Below are 22,339 nucleotides of genomic sequence, written 5' to 3'. Positions count from 1 at the left end.
TTCTCCAATTCAGTTCTGGAAAGGCCAGGCTTGGGACAGCTGGGAAGACACATCAAGGCACTTAAATTAACTCCTCTTTCTCCTGAAAGCAATAGTTAAGAGGCTTTGTAATTCCAGTTCGTTTGAAGAGTATGAGATATGGAAGATCATTTCTCATCATCTCACTTCTGACCTGGGGTTGAATCATAAGTGGTAAGTTCAAGGTGAAAAACTTCAAATCTCATTACACATTCCCTCAGCCATCTAGCTTGCAACTGCCCCAAGCTCATATTATTTTTAATTGTGTAATATCTGTAATAATATTGATCATCAAAACTATTTTATTTGTATCCTGAAGCACAATGGCACAGATTTTTGCAAATTTAAGCTAACTCATGAAAATTCTATCCATGCCAAATTGAGTACATAGTTTTTTGCCAGGCTGATTTCTGCCAGCTTACCATAAGTAAACTCAGTAGTATATTAACAACATAATCCAATTTCATAATATGTCCCTCTTGTCTTTTGTCTATCCTTGTGCCTGCAGTCAATACATATCTGTAAATCATTGGTACTTGGATAACACAAAATCCAGCTAATTAGATAGGAGAAGAGAAGGAAAAATGTTGCCTCTGACTGAGAATTTACTCAGCACTGAAAGAAGTGAATGCATATGCATACACAAAGAAGAATTTTCTCCGAATTCTTCTCTTATACATAAATAAAAAATTCAAAATAAATAAATAAATAAATTCTAATTACCAAACTCCACAGACACTAGTCAAGAAGAACTCTACAAATGACACTCTGAAAGATATGTCTTGCTCCAGGCTGGAATGAGGGCCTTGTGCAATCGAGGAAAGATCCCCAAAGACAGATGTGACTCTATTAAGTCTTCTGCACAGTGTAAATTTGTTGGAGCTACTAGTCTTCTAACAGCTATGAGCTTTAAAGTGAGAATTTCATAGCAAATGGGTACCCTACAAAGGGCCCGTCCCTTACCCAGAACTTGACAAGGAAGAAGGCATTAGCTGGCCCCCTTTCAAACAGCTCCTTCAGGCCCCCTTTTTTCTCAGGGAACTTGTCATAGATCTGTCGAATATCCACTGCCTCGAGATAGGGATCATTGTAGCTAGGACTTGATTGCCCAATGTGCACGAACAGGTGTTTGTTATACTGCAAGAAGAAGAAAAACATGGAATTAGGAAATTGTTCGGTACATTCTGAGCGTACATTTCTTCATGGGAGAAAAGCTGACACTTTAGCAAACTGGTAGAGTCCATCCCACCAAAGAAAACCAAAAAGCTCACAAGATCATTTTAAAATATTCTCATGCTCAGAAAGCACGCAGTTCACTTATCAATCTATTCAGAGTGTATGGACAGTATACAGAAGGGGATGCTGCCTAAAACTGTATGAGTGATTACACAGAAAGCTCTGTACCCCCACATTACGCACTAAACCATCGCTCCAGAACTATGACAATAATTGTTCTGTCATCTTTATCCAGAAGTAACAGGCAAACACAGCCTGACTACTGGAATCACTGAAAATTTGACAGCACTTTCTAAAAAAGCAGAAAAATTAGCAGAAAGATATCAGCTAATATTAGCTCATGTTGTTATTTCTTTCTTATCAATGCATTCATGCTTCTTGCTTCTTCTGAAACATTGTGTATTGTTTTTTTTCCTATATTTTGTCCTAAACCATTACCTCATGCCACTGTTATATAGTATGAAATGACTTGAGATGCAGAATGCTACCTGTCACAAATCACTCAGTCAATAAACATCAAAGCTCCTTATCCTGTGAAGAACTGCCTAAATTCCTACAGCAAGATACCAGCCAAATACTACTATCTTTTCTGAACTGCAGTTATCCTGTCTCAGGGGCAGGAAGTGTTAACTGGTCCATCACCAACGTGTCTCAATATGCAATATCACAAGACTTCAGAGAGACAAGCAAGTCTTATTATTCCCATTTTACAGGTGGCAACACAGAAACACTCTGATTCACATTCATCCCAGTTGCCCCCAGATTTAAGTTCTCAGCACACCAGGGAGACTATGTAGCTCCATGTTATCTTAGCATCATCTGGTGTTGGATCTGTACTGCAAGTCTGAAAAAGATAGCTAGAATAGCCCTGCAGGGCCTGTTCCACCAGCTTATGATGTCAGTGCCTTGATATCTGGTATGTGAACAACCATGACCCTGTAAAGGGAGTCCAGAAGCACACGGCACAGAGCTGGCTATATTGCTATAAGCAATTCTGTCCTCTCAGAGAAAGATTTATTTTAACTGGGTTGTTTCCCGAAGACGTATCCTCAGTAGAGCAATGAAGCAACTATTTCCATGTACATATAGTAGTATAACACATCCACAATGAGCAGAAGCTACCTGAATATCAAAAATAAATGAGGGGTGGAAGTCAGGTGTTTATCTTACTGTATCTTGATCTTGTTGCTGTTCCAAGAATGCAGAGAATTCTAACATCCAAAGTTTGGAGCTAGCAACCCTTCGTCCTTGCCAAGCTGGTACTGATGGTGAAGGGGAAAGACCAGCAGGAGACTCAAACCCTAAATACACAAGATTTATGTATCAAAATTTGGAAATAGACAAGTTGGTAATAACTTTCCAGAAAAGCACCTGTTGTCAAAGCTGATTAATTACATTTTCATCTAACTTCATCATGCAGAAATATCATTCACAATTCGCACGTTGTTTCTCAATCCACATGTACTCTAAATGGCTTTTCAGTCACCCTCTGCTAAGACAGTAATGTCAGGGTTGTCATGACTGTAAAAGACAATCTACCTGGTTTTGACACCAGAGAAAACATGTTCAGCAACTTTAACAGGACCTGGACTGGGCCCTAAATGAGCAGAGGAATAGGCTGTTTTAGTATCAGAGAATGAAGCAATACCATTAACATGATCATTAACTTCTCAAACTGAGGATGTTGAGAAGAAAAAGACATTTATTGTTCCATCTAATAAGTAATTGTAAAGGCAATCATGTTATGACAAAAAATATTGTTGTAGTATATGCATCATGGTGGAAGAGCAATAGAGATACATAAGCTTTCATTTTATGTTTAGCTATGAGGAAAAGAAACACCCAAACAACTAACCAAAATAGGATAAAATGCGCGTGTGTGTATTTAAATAAACCAAAATTAAAGTGCTTCAGCTCTCTCAATAGAAGGATGGAAAATGGTGATAAGGGGAAATCATATAAGATTAATTTTGGACTCACTAAAATTTTTCAGTAGGTAAAAAGACTTTAAAAAAATAACTGCATCATTTTTTTTAAGTGTTAGCTATTTTTGAAGTTAGCACAATTTCAAAGCAAGGAACTGCATTTTCTTACCTACCTGGTAGTGGCAGCGGAGGCTGTACAGCATATGGTTGTTGAGAAAAAGGTTTCACACTACAGATATACACACAGAGATGGTTAAAAATAACAAGAAAATAACCAAAAAATAAATAAATAAAAAGGAAAAAAAAAAAAAGGAAAAGACACTTGATCAACTGTTTACACATATTAGATGATTAAATCAAACCCTTTTCATTTCTCCCAGAATGGCTTCTATTCTTCTACAAACCACTTTTCCCCATATTAATAGCCTATTGGTGCCTGTTAGCAATAGCCTATTAATATCTAATACTAGTAGTCTATCTATTCCTATCTGTTCCCTGTGCCTGTCTGTTCCCTGATCTGCTCCACAAACATCAACAACAGCACCAGAAGAGAGCAAGAACACATAGCCAGGGTGAAGAACATAGACCATATCCCTTCCAGCCACTTGTCCTTTCTGTGGCTTAAATTGCTCACAGAAACATATCCTGTTAAGTTACGTGATAAAAAGTTTGTCTCCACACACTCAAAAGTAGCACAGAACAATGGCAGGCAGAACAACCTGAATTATGAATGATGGAACCTGGATGGTGACTGTAAGTCCAGTTCATGTGTGTGTGTTTATTTTTGTGGGAGGCAAACTAGGGAGATTGAAGACCCAGACCCAGCTACTGGACGGACCGTGCATCTAAACCCACCTACCAAAGCGATTCACTGTGTGTGTTTTTGCACATACATGTGTGTTTGTGTGTGTGAGTGAGGGGCCTGCAACAGCAAACGGAGTGGAGTTGCAGCCTCTGGGGTTCACATGCTTGGGTGCCAGCAAAAAGGGAGACAATGGATCCATGGATAGCTTCTATCACCAGTTGAGTGCACACACCCAACTACTGGATGGATCCATGTCATTTGTTTATTTCATACAAACACCTTTACCTTGATCAGCCAGAGATCGGTAAAGGATGAGGCTGTTGGTGCCGTTTGTATTTCTACAAATGCTCAGAGTCTGTGTTGTTTGTTTATGAAGACATAGGGTTTTATCTGTTTAAGACTCTCTTGTGACTCTCAGTTTGCCTTCAACTATGGACCTTAATTTAAGTCTCAGATCCACTGTTACGGAATCTGTCTGAGAACAAAGACCGCATTATCTTAGCATTTCATAAATCTTGAAATAGCTAATGGTGTTCCTCAAGGAGGATAAAGGAAGCACCTGCTTTAGACACTCAGATGAAGGAATACTCACTCTTGAGAAGATCCAGCTTGGCCTGGCAAAGGTCCTTGCCAAAACTGCAAAACAACAACATACAGGCAATGGTCATCACTCTCAGGACAGAGTTAAAAAGCCAGACTTGCCACTGTCTAAAGAAAGAAACTGCAGGCTCACAGACTTAAAGATGTGACTTTGCTACATTCATTCACTTCTTGATTTACTCATTCTACTTTCTTGATTTAATACTTGTGGAGGTGCTCACTGGTCTTGGTTTTCTTTTTACATGTTCTGGTAGTGACATGCAAGAAACTGACCCAACAGTGTTTTTTAATGTGAAATGCTATGTACACATTCTTGTACGTCCATCTTCAGAGGGATTCCCCCTCTTGGATGGACCATTTTCTCCAGGAAAACTTTGCAGAAATATTTTGGCAGAAATCACTGCTCAGCAAATCTTACTAGGTCCAACACAAAGAATGTAGGATGCTGAGAGGCCTCCTCTCTTAAAGGTGTTATGTAAGGGCCATCAATTTGTGATCTAAACACTCAGAATGAGGTTGGGAATGATGGGCTTGAGAAAGGGTTAGGGTGGCCCAAATCGTTTTATCCAAGATCCTGGACTAAGAAAGGGGTACAGACACCTAAAAATATTTCAGGAAGGTGAATACCCAGAGGATCTCTGATTATTCTTTCACTTGTGTTATAAAATAAAATAAAATAAAATAAAATAAAATAAAATAAAATAAAATATAAAATAAAATAAAATAAAATAAAATAAAATAAAATAAAATAAAATAAAATAAAAACACTGTTATTTTGCATCAGTGTGAGCAAAGAATCAGACTCAAACTTTTGAAGTCATATGACAGATTTACTCTACAAAGAAAATGCCTTTTGGCCCATTCTTTCCAGTGTTCTCAGAATATTCCTGAGCAGGTCCCAACACCCTTTTAAGTATTCAAGTGTCTTCAGTCCAACTCCTCCAAGACAATGATTCACTCACCCCAGAAACAGCAGGGTAGGCTGGTCGTGGGAGACCAGGCAAAGCCATTTTACTATGGAAGGCAGTTGCAGAGATAATCTGGGCAGATGACATTGTAGCCATACTCTGCATGGCTTTATCTTTAGCTGCCTGATCCTAAGGACAAGAGTAGAAAGAGAAAACAGAATGATTATAATGATAAACCTGTTGCCTGGCCTAATGCTGCATACACAGGATTATCACCAGCTTCTTTATAGGGAATAAGTATCCCTAAGAAACTGGGCATCAGATTTGCCAATAACTATCCTAAGAACTCTTCAAAGCTTGAGTCCCTTATCCATTACTGTATTTTCAATGTGACTAATCTTCCTTTCTGAAATATTGGGATCACTGTTTTAGACACTATTAAGCAATTGTACTTTCTGTCTGAAGGTTTTTAAGCCCCACAGTTGAAATGGTTTGTTACAGTAAATACAACCTTAATTAAAAAAAAAAAAAAAAAAAGCAGCTAATTAGCTACTTGTTAACATGTTAACACAAAAGGAGTTTGTCTTCCATCATTGCAAAAAGACTATCTCCATTCAGGATTGCCATTACTCCCAGGTAGAACTGAATGTTTTATTACCATTCTTGGGGAAACAGGAAATCTTAATAACCTCCCAGGGCACATACACAAGAACATTCTGTTTTGTATTTTAGCAGCATTGTGGAATTGTACACATCTTTACAGGCAATAACAGTGCAACAAACAGGGGGTCTAATGTATGGTTAAAACTAAGGACATTCTTCATTTCTGCTACCAAGAAATAACTGGACAAGCAAAAGTACTTTGCCACATTCTTCCTACATCCCTCCAACAAGTAATCTTTATCGTTTAGACACGCCACATTTATCTGTGGCATTATAATTATAATGGGAATGCCACAGATGAATTGATGGCTTGGAGAAGTTGCTGAAAGAGGTAAGCTCTTGTCCTCCTCAGGAATTCTCAAAACTACGAGATTTGTTAATTTTAGTAACTGCAGTAAGTTCTCACCCTTGGGTCTCCATTCTCTCTCCCCCTTCCTAGGGTTTTCTGAAGGTCATATCCCAGGGATACTGATGTGTGTAATGCAAAAACATTTGGAGGAAGTGTAACAAAAGCTCAAGAATAAATGATAACTTTTAAGTGAAATAATCTGAATGGGCACAACATTTTTTATGGTATCTATGACTCTTGTTAGTACCATTAAAATGTATGGAAGCATTTTAATTACTAAGAAAGTTCCTGAGTATCTCCAAAGTGAAGATTACATTTTTCAGAATGCAGTTTAAATGATGTCTTGGGTAATTTTTTAAGGATTACATGCAACATTATAAAGGTAAGAATTCCTTTTACTTTTATTTTTCCCATGACAAAGTTGTCAGTGCAGAAAAGTGGCTTTTCTCTTCCTTTATTTTCTCTCTAGAAAAATCATATTTGTCAACCTGAGTTTTGTCAACTTGAGTTTATCCATGAGTTTATGGGGAGAAAGAATGAAAATGGGTGTATTAAAATAAATAAATATTTTTTTAAAGAAAAAAAAAAAGAAAATTAAGAAGGGAAAAGATTTTCTCTCTCAAAATCTCTTCTGCTTTCCTCTTTTGTTTAAATGCCTGTCTGACTACTGGAAAATGGCATGTTTTTGCTAGAGACATCTCCTTCCTCTTTTGCTCTTTCAGCTAACAATTCTCTAATTATTTATATTTGTGTTTCCAGTTTAATAAAAAAAAAAAAAAGCATCAAAAACTTTTCCCAGACATTAGCAATTTTTGTCTTTTGTTTTTATATTTTCAAAACACACTGGAATAAATAATAATAAAAACAAAATGTCCCTCTTTTTTCCTTAGTATCGTATCAATTTGCCACCCAAGACAGAAAACTACTGCCTTCCGGTGACAAATTTTTCTTCAAGCTTTACCCTACTGCCCGCACCTCTATCTACTATAGGAACAGTGCACACTTAAGGAAGAGACCCCAGTTTGTGTGGGAGAAAGTAGTATTAGACTACATGCTCTGAAAAGTCGACACATAGCTGCTTGGATCTCTACTATATAAATATGAATACATATACATAGTGTGGAAAATGAACATTGATAGAAGAACATGCAGCTACCAGCAAGAACTAAGAGGAAGGGCAGTAACTTTTGTGATTTCATTTCCTTGCTCTGTGAAAATGACTAGGGAAAGCAAAGAAGTAAATGAATTGATTCAGTGCTACTGACTCGCCTCTGCAGGCAGAAAGGAACAGTCTGGTAGTGGGGAATGGTTCACTGCAGGCAGCAGGGAGAGCTCACAGCATGGCCAGAAGTAGTGTAAAAGGAGAACAACCAATGGCTTCATGGAGCTCCCCAAGACACCTCCATTCCCTGAGAACAAAAACGGCCAGCTCTTGTGTACTAAGTAGAAACAAGCTCGGCTGACGGACTTTTCAATCATGCCAAATCCCAGAGCTGTGACAAGCAAGGAACAAAATCAAGGTCACAGATACAAGCAGCAGTATATCTTTTAACACCCCAGGCAGTTGTTGTTTCCTACTCGTTCTAACTTGCCTCTCAACCAGGCCTCCACCTGAATTGACTGCTTAACAGCACCACAGGCTTCAAACTTTGGCAGCCCTACCTAGAAGCACTGAATTAGATAGTCGCAATTTGCGGCTCCTTCTCTTTATCAGAGCAGCTGGAAACACAACAGGCAAATTACAGACACAACAGGAGTTTCTAAAATGGACCTGGGAATGGGGTGAGGGAGGTGCACAGTCACGACCATTAGAGGCAATCACTGCTCACACTGGAGATACATGCACTTCAGCACTGGTCAAGACTAGGTGCTAACATTTCATTCACAGAAAATCTACACCTTGTGTGGATCAGGAAGGAGCTACATAGCCAGCCAAGAGAAAAAGCGTGACAGCTTTCCACCTAAGAGTCTGGGCTGGACTGAGATATCGAGACCCTCATCATCACCTCAAGCATGCCATAACAAGTCAGGAAGGCCTTCCTTCCCTCACCATCTGAATGATTTATAATAAGGACTGGACCTCACATCCTGCTCAGCAGGCCCTTTCTGGATGGGCTAGAATGGCCAGGCCCCATTCTAATGGGAGCACCCTCTTGTGCAATTGTCACCCATAAACATGACCTTCTTGATATTTCTGGCAATTCAGTCTGAGCCATTTCCCTGCTTCAGATGTGAGTGGAAATAAGCATCAAGAGGTATCAGTTCATTAACTTGATCTCAGAGCTCTTCCTACAGAAAGGAAAACACAGATTTACTCAGGCAAGTAGACAGAAGTCAACCATTTTCCTTATCAGCCCAGGCCTCTTCAAATTGGGTCTGAATTAATCAAAGGGCAAAGTCTCTTCAGCTAGTACCATTTTACATTTTCCCAGGTGGCTTTGTAACTTCCTTCCAAGTTCTGCTGACTCAGAATACTTTCCCAGGGACAACTCCATGTCAATACTGCTAGTAAAGATAGAACTAGTACAGCCCTAACTGTAAGGCTACCCATTCCCAAGGCCCACAAAACACTATGGAGTGATTACTGGTCAATATTCGTGACCATAACCCCCTCCTTCTCAGGTAAACACTCTTCCCATGCTCCCAAGTCCAAAGGACATTCAGACTTGAAGGACAGCAGCGTAAACCGGAGGTAGAAATCAGACACATCAAAATTAAAGTTATTGTTTCTTTATTCTTTAAATAGAATTGCCTCAGACGTCACAGAGCTCCAACAATACAAGTGTTTGCACAACATTTCCTGGGAAGTACCTTTTCCTCTCCAGCTTACCACAATCCAGTGCCTAATCTCAGCCTTTTCTGAGGCTATTCAAAGAGGGAACGGATGAGGGAATGGCTGACTCAGGGGGCTTGTATGATATGTTAAAAGGATACCCATAATACCTTGAGCTTGGCTTGGATCTCTCTGGCTTTCCGCCTTGCCAGGACCTGGATGTGACTAGATACCTGCATCGAAAGACAAAATCCATCTTCATTGAAGAGGAGTATTTGGTAGCTGCTTGCAGAAGTAAACAGTTTACTTTATGCACCTTATGCAATGGGGAGTTATTTAGGTTTGTGGAGGAAGGGAGGGTTGAGGTAGTAATGAGATGCTTTTCTGAGCATAACTGTCATGAAGTAAGATGGGTTATCAACAAAGACAAGCCATATAAAGCCTTTTCCAATTCAAATGTCTTTATTAAACCAGAGACATCTTCTAAAACTGAACAACCCATCCATAAATCTGGGGATTAAGAGTTCTAATCTCTTTACTCCCAATCTTGGCCTCCTCTTGGGAGAAGGGAAACCCACGTTACATACCCTTGGCTACTATATAATGACTCTCAGAATCTGGGCTGAAACACATCATAGAATCGTTTAGGTTAGAAGGAACTTCTGGAGATCAGTTATCAACCCTCTACCCAAAGGAGGTCCATGCTGCTCAGTGCTTTGTCCAGCATAGCCTGTACAGTCATTCCTAAAACACAGAGGTGCCTTTTTCATCACATGTACCATGTGTTTTCAAAATCACCATTGCTGTCTATTTGTCTGACCTGAATAAAGAATCCTCCAAAGATGTTCAATGAAATGAACGAATAAAATCCCACACTGTTTAACAGCAGGAAGAATTGTGGGTCACAATATGGATGGGAGGTGGGAGTGCTACAGTCCTATTATCAAATGCCTGAGCTGACTCTTCCCACCATTGTTACTAACTAGCTCAGCACAACCGTCTATTTCCACAAAAGCTAGAAACTAATAGCAAGCGCGTAGCAAGGAATTTGTTCTCATAAGCCTACAGTATGTGTAGTGGTCCAAAATAACCCCAAAACTTTACACCTACCTGTTTCCTTGTGCGTGTTTTCCCTGTTCTCAGCTTAATATAGCGGGCAATCAGCTCATTTCGGCCTGAAACAGAGAAATAATGCAAATAAATTTTAGAGAAACTGGTGTTTCATTTTTCTCCCCCCTTTTTTTCTTTTTCTTTCTATAGAGATTGCCAGTGCAGTGATTTTAGAAAGGCAATGATTAGTTCACATGGTAGGAGTCTAAGCAGAACTTTGGGCTACTAATGCTATTTCTCAGCTTGCATCTGTATAGCTTCCCAATAAAAATACAGTTTATCGATAAAAAATAGAATCAAACACTTTGCTTAATAGTTTTCCTACCACAGTGTGTAAACTCCGTAGGCATGGATCAAGATAGCCACTATGAACAGAAAACAAACAAACAAACAAAACCAACCGACCAACCAATCAAAAAAAAAATAATAATCCATTCACTCTCCATCATTCAGAAAGGCAAGAAGGAAGAACCAGGAAATACCTCAGTACCTGGAAGTGATGGAGCACCTCATACTTCATTTCGAGACACACAAAGGACAAGAAGGTGATTGGAAGTAGTACACATGGATTTACAAACAGGAAATCATTCTTACCCAACACAGCTTCTGCAATGAGATGACTAACTTGGAGACTGCTACACATTGAGTACCTCAACTTTAGTATGGCATTTGAAACTGTCTCCCATAAACCCTCATTGACAAGCTGAAGAAGCATGACTTGCGTAAGCAGACAAGAAGGTGGACTGAAAACTGGCTGAACAGCCAGACCCAGAGGATTTTGACCAATTGCACAAAGTTCAGTTAGAGGCAAGTCTGTAGTGGTGTACTAGGCCAATACAGTTCAGCACCTTTATTAATGACCTAGACAATGGGACGTAATGCACCACAGAAAGTTCACACAAAGCTGGGAGGAGTTGCTGATAGACCAGATTGTCTGTACTGCTATTCAGAATGCGTTAGACAGGAGAAGGACCTTGACTGGAGAAATGGTCAAACAGTAATCTCATGGAGTCCAACAAAGGGAAATGCAGAGTTCTGCATAACTCTAAGCATCAGCATATGCTGGAAACTGACAATTTGGAAAGCTGCTTTGAAGGAAAGGACCTGGGCTGAAAACAAACTGAATGTGAAGCAGGAATGTGCCCCTACAGCTAAGAAGGGCAACAGCATCCCAGGCTGCATTACGAAGAGCATTGCCAGCAGGTCAAGGGAGGTGATCCTTCCCCTCTTTTCAGTGCTGCTAAGGAGATATCTGGAGTACTGAGTCCAGTTTGAGGCTCTTCAGCACAAGACATGGACATACTGGATTAAGTCCTGCAAAGGTCCATCAATAAATAAATAAATAAATAAATAGAAGATTAATGGACTAAAACATCTTTCACACAAGACTGAGAGTGCTGGACTTGTTCTCTGCCTAGAGAAGACTCTTGGATAGTTTTACCAATGAATATAAATGCCTGATGTGAGTGAACGAAGAAGGGCCCACTCTCTTCTCAGTAGTGCACAGGACAAGAGACAACAATCACAAAATGAAACTCATGAAATTCCACCTGAACACAAGAAAAAAAAATAAAAAAATAAAACACCAACAAAAAACAGTTATTTATTGTGAGGGTGGTCAAATACTGGAACAGGTTGCCCAGAGAGGTTGTGTAGTATCCATCCTTGGAGATACTCAAAACCCAACTGGACACAGTCTTGGGCAATTTGCTGTAGCAAAACAGGAATCTCTCAAGAGAACCCTTCCAACCTAAATGATTCTGTCATTCTGTGAAACTAAGACTAAGAAAATAAACAACAATAGGTAAATATATGAAAATGGCTACATGGGATTTTGGAGTGTGAAATGTTACAGTAAATTCTTTAGAGAAGGCAGAGACAAGTAAGCTTAGTTTTGTGGAAGATTATGGGGAGCTCCGATAAACAGGAATGTGGGGCACTGTCTGAAAGAGGTGAAGAAATCCTTGTCTGAATATAGAACAAACAGTCATTGCAGGCTCAGACAGGCAGAATAGGTCCTTCAGGGCCAAGGGAATGAGCAGTGTAGGAAAATGAGAGACCAGTACAGGGATACAAAGAAAAGACAGTCACAGTGATAAATGAGGAAAATGGTGTTTATTATCAGCAACATGAATTGCAAAACACAATGAAACATGAAGCTACAGAGTTACAAGTACAGAATTTGAAATTGCTTGGAATGACAGCATGAAACTGCACAAGAATGAGATCCAGGATTTAAAAATCAGGAAGAGAAACAGAAGCGATGAACTACTGACAACTTCAGGAGTGAACAGCAGAATAAGGTTTAGACTTGATTCACAGCTATCACCACAGCTGGACAGTGGACACCAAGATACAAGGCAGACTATGCAGTTCCATAAACAGGCTCACATGTATCAGCTCTTAACAAATATCCTTATTTTATTGTCTTTATATTGTCTTTTTTTTTTTTTGGAGCAGGAGTGTGACGGAGGAATAAAAAGCAGAAACAGAAAAGCAGTAGCTACACATCTGAACTCTAGGCTGATTCAAGGCAGGAAACATGACAAAAAGAGCAGGCTTTGCAAAATAACACAGCTGTGGTGACCACACTAGTCGTGATAGAATACCTCAATTAAAATTTGGAGTGGGAAGTATACAGCTGCAATGTCTTATATGGCTGCAACTGTTTGAGGAATGGAACAAGAACAAACTGGGATGCAAAGCCACAGCTCTTGTGAAGCTTATTTGTAACTGTTAAAAAGGCTTTATTTTCTATGGAAAATGTATGGGAAAAACTTGTACATTAGGACATCATAGACATCAAGAAAGCAAGCAGTGGTAAGAAATGTGATTTTTATTCAGAGAATTTACTCTTCCTTGAAAACATTGGTTTTATTCTAAATCCTTTTTTAACTCAAGACAGAAAAAAAAATGAATGTAAGGACAGATTCTGTGCTACAGATTCACCAGCCAAACCTTTAGGGAAGGGCTGACAATGTTACTAATTCCATCTATTTCACAGAAAGAATGTAAATTTCCATGATTGTATTTAGGCCATGTTCACCAAAGCACAGGTAGGGATGGGAAAGTGTTTTACCTTTACAAATGTTAATCTTTTTTTCTAATGGTATCATTACCAAAGCGCTCCTTATTCTCCTTGTGGAAGGATCAGGTCTGTAGCTGAGACAAGAAAACAGCTCCAGCTCCTCTATACACAAATTAAGAACTGCTTTTGTGCCAGACACACAATGCACAGCATATAATAACTGACCTCTTCAGTTCCCAGTTTCAGCATAGCATAGTGACATGCCCAAGAGATTTTTATGGGAAGAGCCGCTATTGTTGCTACATTCCACCTGGCTGTTTTTTCAACCAATGTAACCATTTTTACAAAGCTAACACCCATTACTAGTGACAAATATCCAGACCACCTTTCTCTAGTGCCAGAAATAATATACATAGTTCTTCGAAGTCTCCATGTGATCCAAAGATCTCCATGGATCCAAGTTGCAAGGTAAGCAACTATTGAAGTGATGTTAAGAGGTGCTGCTCCCACATATATTGTAATATCTAGAATTTCAGGATGGTTTGGCACAATTCAAATGTGGGAAATAGGCAGAACAAGACAAGGTGCTCAAAACACATTATCTGCACAGAAACAAGAAGGAAAATGTATATACACCAAGATGGCCTGTTGTGGGACACTGGAAAATGATTTAATGGAAGAGAGAGGAAAAATTACCCTTGAAAAGAAGTGGATGTGAAGAATTTCATGCAGACAAACTTTAAAAGGATGCACATTGGGTTATACTACAATTTGAACACATAGAAACACTATGGACACTACTGACGTATGGGTAATCCTTGCTAAACTAAATAACTAAATAACTAATAACTAAATTTCAATGGATTATCAGACAGGTATAATAGATGGTATAGAATAAGATTAGATTCGTTGTGATTCCATGGAAGTCAATAAATTATACAAACTGACCAGTCAGACAGTCTCTACTTCAATAGTAGAGAGCTGCAAGGCTATATTTGTGTGAGAAGATGCCATGAACTGCCCTGTGCCAGTCACAGTTGATTCTAACCATCTCCAAAATGGATGAAAACATCCCTTTATGTGCCAAAACCTTAACCAGTCAGAGAACCACATGCCACCTTTGCTCAAACATTTCAGAAAGGGCAATAGCCACTAGAGGCAGGAGACACATGAGGAGACAGACAAAAGGAATCACCAAAAGATGTGAGGATGTGCAAAAGGAGACATGCAAGATGTGTGAAAAGATATATTTGGAGAAAAAAGAAAGAAAAAAAAAAGGAAAAAAGGATGAGACGTGGAAGGAGATATTCTTGGGGATAAGGCTGGCAAAGTAATTTTGGAAAGAGGTGCTCCATGGCAGAGAGACTACAGAGGCAACTGCAGCCTGTAGAGGACCCATGCCAGAGCAGGGACAACTCTGAAACAACTGCAGCCCAAGGAGAACCCATGTAGGAGTAGAGGCACAGTAAGAAATAAGGAGCACTGGAGGAAAAAAACTGCATTATCTGCCACATCACCAGAGGAACTAGGAGGGACTAAGTGAATAAAACTAGGGAAGCTGAGACTGGAAAATGGGTTGGAGAGGCAATAAACTGAAGTTGAGCCTTTGGAAGTGGAAATTGTTTCCTAAAGTATATGTTTAACTCTTTGTCTTTGACAAAATCAGCAAATATTGCGAAGCAGGCAATGCATTACACTGAAGAACACTGAGAGGAAGGGAAACTATTGTAAAAATTATACATATTAGAAGCTGGTGTAGAAATTCTGTAGAGAGAGAGCATTTAAATATGCATCCCCCAAATTTCCAGATTTAGAATTCACTTTCCTGCTTGCCACCTTTCATATAAATGTACAAGACTTCCTCTACCAAAATTGTGTCCTCACAAAACCAGGAAAAAAAGAAAGGTGGCAGAGTATGTTAAGCAAATAAAGATACTGGTAGCAAAAAAACAGACCACCCCCACAAAGACATTAGCAACACAGGGATTATTAAAAATGGAACTATGCAAATTGCCAAGCTCAGTAATCTCTGCAGCAAGAATGTATTAAATTACCATGAACCAAAACTGCAAGAGAAACAAGTCCTAAGTGTCTTTTGTTTATCAGAAGTTAGATGTAAGCAGGTGTTACTCTACTGAAAGTCTGAAGGCTCATAGCCTATGGCAAGCATTTTATTTGTTTCACAGCTCTGGCTGTTGGGTAAGCAAAGGGTAGCACTCCTCACTTGGCCACAACAGGCAGAGCTGTCATAAAACATTGGATGGTTCATTTTTTAGAGCCGTGTAAAGTGTCCCTCAGTAATCTGATCATATGTTGTGTTCTTAGAATAACTCTTGCTGAGGCCTGCCATGGTCACCAGAACCTGCCAACAGTTGTGCCTCCTCTGTCGAAACCACGCATTGGGTTTCATGAAGCTCTAGCCAACATACCAACTGCAGCCCAGGACCCAAAAGCTCTTTATCCTCCCCTGAAGCTTTCCCCTTGGAAGCATGACATGAAAAAGAGAGAGAGAGAGAGAGAAGTAAAGAGATACTCTCTCATGTTCTTTACTTCTCACTCCTCACAAATAAATTTCTGATGACATCAATTTAACTCACACTCGCTCTCACACTGAATTGCAAAACTGTGCATTTCAGCAGCTACCAGGAAGACACTGCTAACAGAAGTGAGTAAAGTGACTTTTTGATTCTCCGTTCTTTCTACAGTTGTGAGCCTTTCAGTGTCAGAGGAGAGAAGCGTCTACATCCAAGGGAGAGGGGGAAAAAATGACGGAAATTCCACATATAGAAAGCATTTCCAAGCCCACCTCAAAGCTTCATGCTAGCTTTCTGCTAGTACTAGTATATTACTGCTTGTACAAGAGGCGGAAAAGGTTTCTCTTTAAGCCTTGATATTTCTTGCACACCTATTTTCAAAGACAGGTAGGAGAACTAAAAACACTCTTCTGTGATGGATGAGAGCAAAGAACTCATTGTGATTTCTGCAAAATCCTTCCAGAAGGAAACTACATGAGAGTATCTGCTTCTTGATAGTGATACCTGTTCTGTTCTGTTCCAAAAGCTACTGTGTGCACCTACCTACCTGTGAAGTGCAGCAAAGACAAGAGATCTAAAAAAGCAACTATCCAGGTGTATCCAGTGAAAGGTTAATCAAAGCAAGGTCAAGAAAGCCATCTCAACTATCATTTCAGAATTCACAAGAAGGATGTGAATCTGTTAGAACAGGCCCAGAGTAAGGCCACAAAGATGATCAAGGGGCTGGAGCACCTCTCCTATGAAGAAAGAATGAGAGCTGGGGATATTCAGCCTGAAGAAGAGAAGGCTCTGGGTAAACTTATTGCAGCTTTTCAATACTTAAAGGAGGCTTATAAAAAAGATGGAGAGCAACATTTTGTTCAGGCAGACAATGACAGGACAAGGAGGAATGACTTCAAACTAAAAGAGGGGATATTTAGATTAGAGGTTAGGAGAAAATTCTTCTCTCGGGGTGGTGAGGCACTGGAACAGGTTGCCAAGAGAAGCTGTGGATGCCCCACCCCTGGAAGTGTTCAAGATAAGGTTGGATAAGGCCCTGGGCAACATGATCTAGTGGGTGGCATCTCTGCCCATGATGGGGGCAGTGGGGGAGGCTGAAACTAGATGAACGTTAAGGTTCCTTCCAACCTAACCTATTCAATGATTTTGTGATTCTGTGAATATGACACAAAACTAAACATCCAGCAAGTTACTACAGAATGACACTTAATACAAAACCATATTATGTTCATGACAGCATGTACCATATGGGATTAACTGACACTGGCCTCTGCCCTGGTCCCTACTTCCTTGCACAGCCTTATTTTCTGCCACTCAATGCATTGCTTCCTCCTCCCACCTACACTAAATGCCTTCCTGGGCATCACCTTTTCCACAAACAGGGCTGCATATTTCAAAACCACATTTTTATCTTTCTGTTGGCTAATCCCATCTTCTCAACAAGATGCACACTCAACTCTTACTGATATCATCCTTAACATTAGTTTTTATGCTGATTTTATTAGATCCCTCTGACACAAATCATTTTTTCCTACCCAAGACTTGGTGAGAATCTTCTGCTAGCTTCCCAGTTTCCCAGCCTAACTTGTCCAAAGCTAGATAAAATGCAGCATGTGACCTTTCCCTTTCTGGCCTGGGTTCCCTTCACCCCTTCCTATCTTCCTTGACTGCTGGCAATCATTAATGTCACATCTTTCTTGATTCCTTAGCTTGCTTGTTTTCAACCTTAAAATCTCCTAATTAGTGAACTTGTCTATGAAATTTTAGACTTTGAACTCTATCTCTTCTACAGTTCCTTCTCACCCTCTTTCTGAATTTTGTCTTTGTATATCACATATATAACACAGCGATGATGTTCAGCACGCAGGCTCTTTGAAAGGATCAATTTCCCCCCCCTTCGCTTCCACTCTTGCTTCTACTCATAATGCCAATACCAGAATTGAGGCTATCCCCAAAGTCAATAAAAAAAGAAAAATGTGGTAACAATCTTTCTATTCACCCCTCCCTGAGACCCTCCATCTTCCACTTCCCAACCATTAATCTCTAAACTCTGATGTCTTCTCTTCATTGTTCTGTAGCCTTCAACAGTAACTTTAAATTAAATATACTGAGCAAATAATGCAGCATGGTGTCTTGTTCTTCCCATTAATCTGGACTGCAGCTGTGGCAAATCCATGTGGCAAGTGGCCCCAACAACAGTGTACAATCTCAACAGTGGCATGTTCATTTTGAGACAAGAGTTGCAGACAACTCTTTAAATGATATATTAACAAACTTAACTCTGATCAAATTTCTTTCACAATTCTTAACAGCCTGTATTCTTCTTCTTAACTTCTATACTGAATCCAGACATACTCAGGAAACAATAAAAAAAATTAATACATAGTTATGATCATCATACTGAGATCCTTTGCATGAAACAGACCATAGAAAAACATAGTAGTTTACTGCAGTGCACTGGTCTATACTATGAAGACATCTCTCCCCTGCCACTGCAGAATTACAGTGCTTAGCAGTCAAGTTTGAGTTCCTGTAGCACAGTTACACATACCAGAGAACTTTATATCCAGCTGTGAGATGAGTTTCATCACTCCTATCATTCTTTAATTTTCTGTTTTAACCTTCCATGAGAAAAATCTCTGAGATCATTGCAGTTCCTGCAATAAAATTTTGAGATGAAAACTCAAGGAAAAAAGCTGAGCTAGTCCTTCTGAAAAAAAAAATCAAAAAAATCATATCAATGCGAGCATTTTTATGAAGTGCTTAGTACCACATCATCTTAAGCTCTGTCTTGACGTATCTGTTTTCATTATTTGACTGTGCAAATTGCTCAGCTCCTTCATCCTCTGAAAGCAAAATCACAGAATCTTTGAATGGTTTGGGCTGGAAGGGACCTTAAAGACCATCCAGTTCCAACCCCCCTGCCATGGGCAGGGACACCTCCCACTAGACTAGGTTGCTCAAAACCCCATCCAACCTGGTCTTAAACACTTCCGGGGATGGGGCATCCACAACTTCTCTGGGCAAGCTGTTCCAGTGCCTCACCACCCTCACAGTAAAGAATTTGTTCCTTAGATCTAGACTAGATCTACCCACTTTTAGTTCAAAGCCATTACTCCTTGTACTATCAAAACACTCCCTGATAAAGTCCCTCTCCTGCCTTCTTGTAGGCCTTCTTTAGGTACTGGAAGGTCACTACAACGTCTTCCCAGAATCCTCTCCAGGCTGAACAACCCCAGCTCCCTCAGCCTGTCTCGATAAGGAGAGGTATTCGAGTCTTTTGATCATTCTCATGTCCCTCGTCTGGACTCGTTCTAATAGGTCCATATCCTTCTTTTGTTGGGGTCCGCAGAGCTGAACGCATTCCTTCAGGTAGGGTCTCCTGAGAGCAGAGTAGAGGGGAAGATTCACCTTCCTCAGCCTGCTGGCCATGCTCCTTTTGATGCAGCCCAGGATATGGTTGGCTTTCTGGGCTGCAAGCGCATGTTGCTGGCTCACGTTGAGCCTGCTGTCAACCAACACCCGCCAGTCCTTCTTACCAGTGCTGCTTACAATGCGTTCTTCTCCCTACTTGTGTTTTGGATTGCCCTGGCCTCAGTGCAAGACCTCGCAGTTGGTCTTGTTGAACCTCATGAGATTCTCACAGGCCCACCCCTCAAGCCTGTCCGGGTCCCTCTGGATGGCATCCATTCTCTCCAGTATGTCAACCACACCACGCAGCATGGTGACATTGGCAAACTTTCTGAGGGTACACTCAATCTCACTTGTCCATATCACTGACAAAGATGTTAAATACTGTCATTCCCAATACTGTCTCCTGAGGTTTGCCACTTGTTTCCACCTGGACACTGAGTTGTTGACTCTTTGAGTGCAACAACCCGGTTAAAGAAATTTTAAAGCTGTTAAGAAGACTTTTAAAGAAGTTAAAGCTTTATTTGCTGGGGCAGAACATGTTAGTTAAGCTAGACCAGCATCTCTTCATTAGACATACACTCTTTTGGAAAGAAGATGCTGCACTTTTCAACTCTGAATCTAAATGTACTTTGCAAAGATGACAAAATATTATTTCTTCCCCTCATATAAGGGAAAATTTGCTTATGGTCATAAAACTCAAGTGTTTCATTTAATAACCGATCTAAAAAATGAAACTGTCTCACATAAAATGTCTTCTTCCTGAGAAGAGCAATTCTCTTTTTCACTGTATAAATTAAACCCACACCTAGAAACACAAAAAGGGCTAACTGCATTCAGAAACTGCTCTTCCTTGATGGCCAGTTTAAGATGTTTCATGCAAGGTACATGAATGAGGGTTAATAATTACAGAGTCTGCAGGGTTTGGGTAGCTTCTTATTGGTTCCAAATAATGAGTGGAGATAGGTGAAAAGTCAGTCACCTTGTGAGTAGTTACAGCAACAAATTCTTCATTCACCTTGAAGAGCTTCCCTTTTCCTCAGCTGGTCATTTCTGTCCATAAAGTATTTCATTATCTCCTGTGTGCAGTGATTCCAACTAAATTTCTGGAATAAGGAGGATGGAAGGGGGAGCAGACATATACTACTCTAATTGCCAAAATTAAAAAATAAGCACCCCCCTTGGATTTTGTTGGTTTTGTTTATTTGGTGTGTGGGATTTGGTTTTGTTTGTTTGTTTGGGTTCGGTTGTTTTTTTGGGGCAGTAGGGTGGGGATGGGGATTGTTGGTTGGTTCTGGGTTTCTGTTTTTCTGTTTTGTTTTCCTTTCAGTCAGTTCCTTTTGTGACCCTGTGGACCACAGTGCTGGCACAGGAGATAGAATAGAGTAAGAATCAGAGTAGAACTTAAAACAATTTTGCCAGCAGGGAAATTGCAGCTTGGAATTGTATTCCACCTAACTGTAGAACATGGACTGGTAAGAGTATGGGCAATGCTCTTCCTGTCCTTTATTCATTTGTTTGAAGACAGAATTAAAGTACCTCCTAATTACTGCCCCAAAGGTACAGGAGGTTATTCCTTGGAAAGGAGTGCAGCAATGCATGTATGTAGCAATCCTTCACCATTACCCTAATGAGAAGCTCCAGGCTAAGCAGTTCTGCACCAACCCTCAGCCTTGAGTACAGTGTTTTTCAGTGCATCAGTTGAACAGCCTCATCAGCTTTGTTTTCCCACATTATCACATCAGGACATAGAAATGTAAGCTGATCCAGTAAGTAGGCAGGAACCAAGACTGATGAGAATCTTAAATAAATTGTTTAGACTGACTTTGTCTGGGAAATCCCAAAATCACACCAAAGCAGCTACATGGAATAATGAGTCTTGAATATGCCACAAAGCGTGGCATCAGGTAACACACAAAAGAGCCAGTAAGAATCACACATGGAAAGGCATGTCAAACGTTCATTCTCATAGGCCACCTGAGAATGACAATGTTGTACAGGCACAAGAATATTTTCCTCACTAAGGCCCATGTTGTTAGAAAAGCATGACCATTGAGGGTAGCACTGAAACCTATGCTTAACTATAACAACATCCTCTAGTTCCCATGAATCCAAGTTCTACATTACACAATCAGACATCTGCTAAGCTCTCTTTTAGATCAATTAATGTTTTGCCCGCCTGTTTCAGTAACTTCCAATAGCTGAAGGGCATCTGAAAGCAACTCTCAATAGTCCTCAGTGATACTGCCTCAAAAGATACCAAAACTTCAGCACATCTCGTCCTCCTGCTTTTTCACTCAACTGCCTCTGTTGGCACCAACAGTACACTGTTTCTTGAAGATTTCTGCCCAAGTGCTATTCTTGAGCATGTGCCCAGATGGCACGCTAACCAAATATTCAAAGTTCCAGCCATGACAGAAATCAGAGCTAAAAGGAATCTGTGAGATCCATTCAGCCAGTTGCTGCATGACCAACACAGGACTATTCAGTTTTCTAGGCATTTGGTCTGGTGTAGCTTAGCTCTTGTGTTCTGACTGCTTCACTAACCTGAACACCAGGACCCAGTCCTTCTTTGTATGTGGAAGATTACTTTAAGACATCAGGTTATAGCTTTATGGGAAGCTGAGCCTAACTGAATGGCTGACTCCTGCTGAAAATGCATTTGCCTTTTTCCTTAACTCCCTCTCACCAGATTATTCCATAGATCAGGTCAACACATTCTCTAAGAGGTGAAAATTAAGTACTGATCATTGCTGGTTATAAGAGAACGTGGACAGAAAAGCTTCACAGAAATGAAGGCTTTGTTCTGTGAACTTTGTTCTGGGTAGCTACCCAGAATCTGGTCTGGATAATAGCTAAATTGTGCCAAGTTCATAACATTTCTTTACAGTGGCTTGTGATTTTTTCCCCCCTTTCTTTTTGCACCTAACACTGGAGCAGTTCTGTTCTACATTATTTAAACACATGTTCCCTTACAGT

General features: G+C 40.1%; 1 protein-coding gene across 5 annotated transcripts in view; it reads right to left on the bottom strand.

The window, feature by feature from the left end:
- Positions 1 to 22,339, bottom strand: part of TEAD4 (TEA domain transcription factor 4) — a 59,619-nt gene that overhangs the window by 13,975 nt on the left and 23,305 nt on the right. For all 5 annotated transcript variants that reach the window (XM_072043056.1, XM_072043064.1, XM_072043054.1 and 2 more), the window contains 7 exons: positions 10,388 to 10,452; positions 9,448 to 9,510; positions 5,547 to 5,681; positions 4,577 to 4,620; positions 3,353 to 3,408; positions 2,425 to 2,555; positions 982 to 1,155 (listed from right to left, as the gene is read on the bottom strand). In XM_072043056.1, coding sequence (XP_071899157.1) covers positions 982 to 1,155; positions 2,425 to 2,555; positions 3,353 to 3,408; positions 4,577 to 4,620; positions 5,547 to 5,681; positions 9,448 to 9,510; positions 10,388 to 10,452 — 668 coding nt within the window. The remainder of the gene's footprint in view (positions 1 to 981; positions 1,156 to 2,424; positions 2,556 to 3,352; positions 3,409 to 4,576; positions 4,621 to 5,546; positions 5,682 to 9,447; positions 9,511 to 10,387; positions 10,453 to 22,339) is intronic.

The sequence above is a fragment of the Anas platyrhynchos genome, chromosome 1 (assembly GCF_047663525.1).
Source record: "Anas platyrhynchos isolate ZD024472 breed Pekin duck chromosome 1, IASCAAS_PekinDuck_T2T, whole genome shotgun sequence".
In the NCBI taxonomy this organism is placed as follows: Eukaryota; Metazoa; Chordata; class Aves; order Anseriformes; family Anatidae; genus Anas; species Anas platyrhynchos.
Note: the sequence above shows the minus strand (reverse complement) of the source record. Positions and strands in the feature narration are given on the sequence as shown.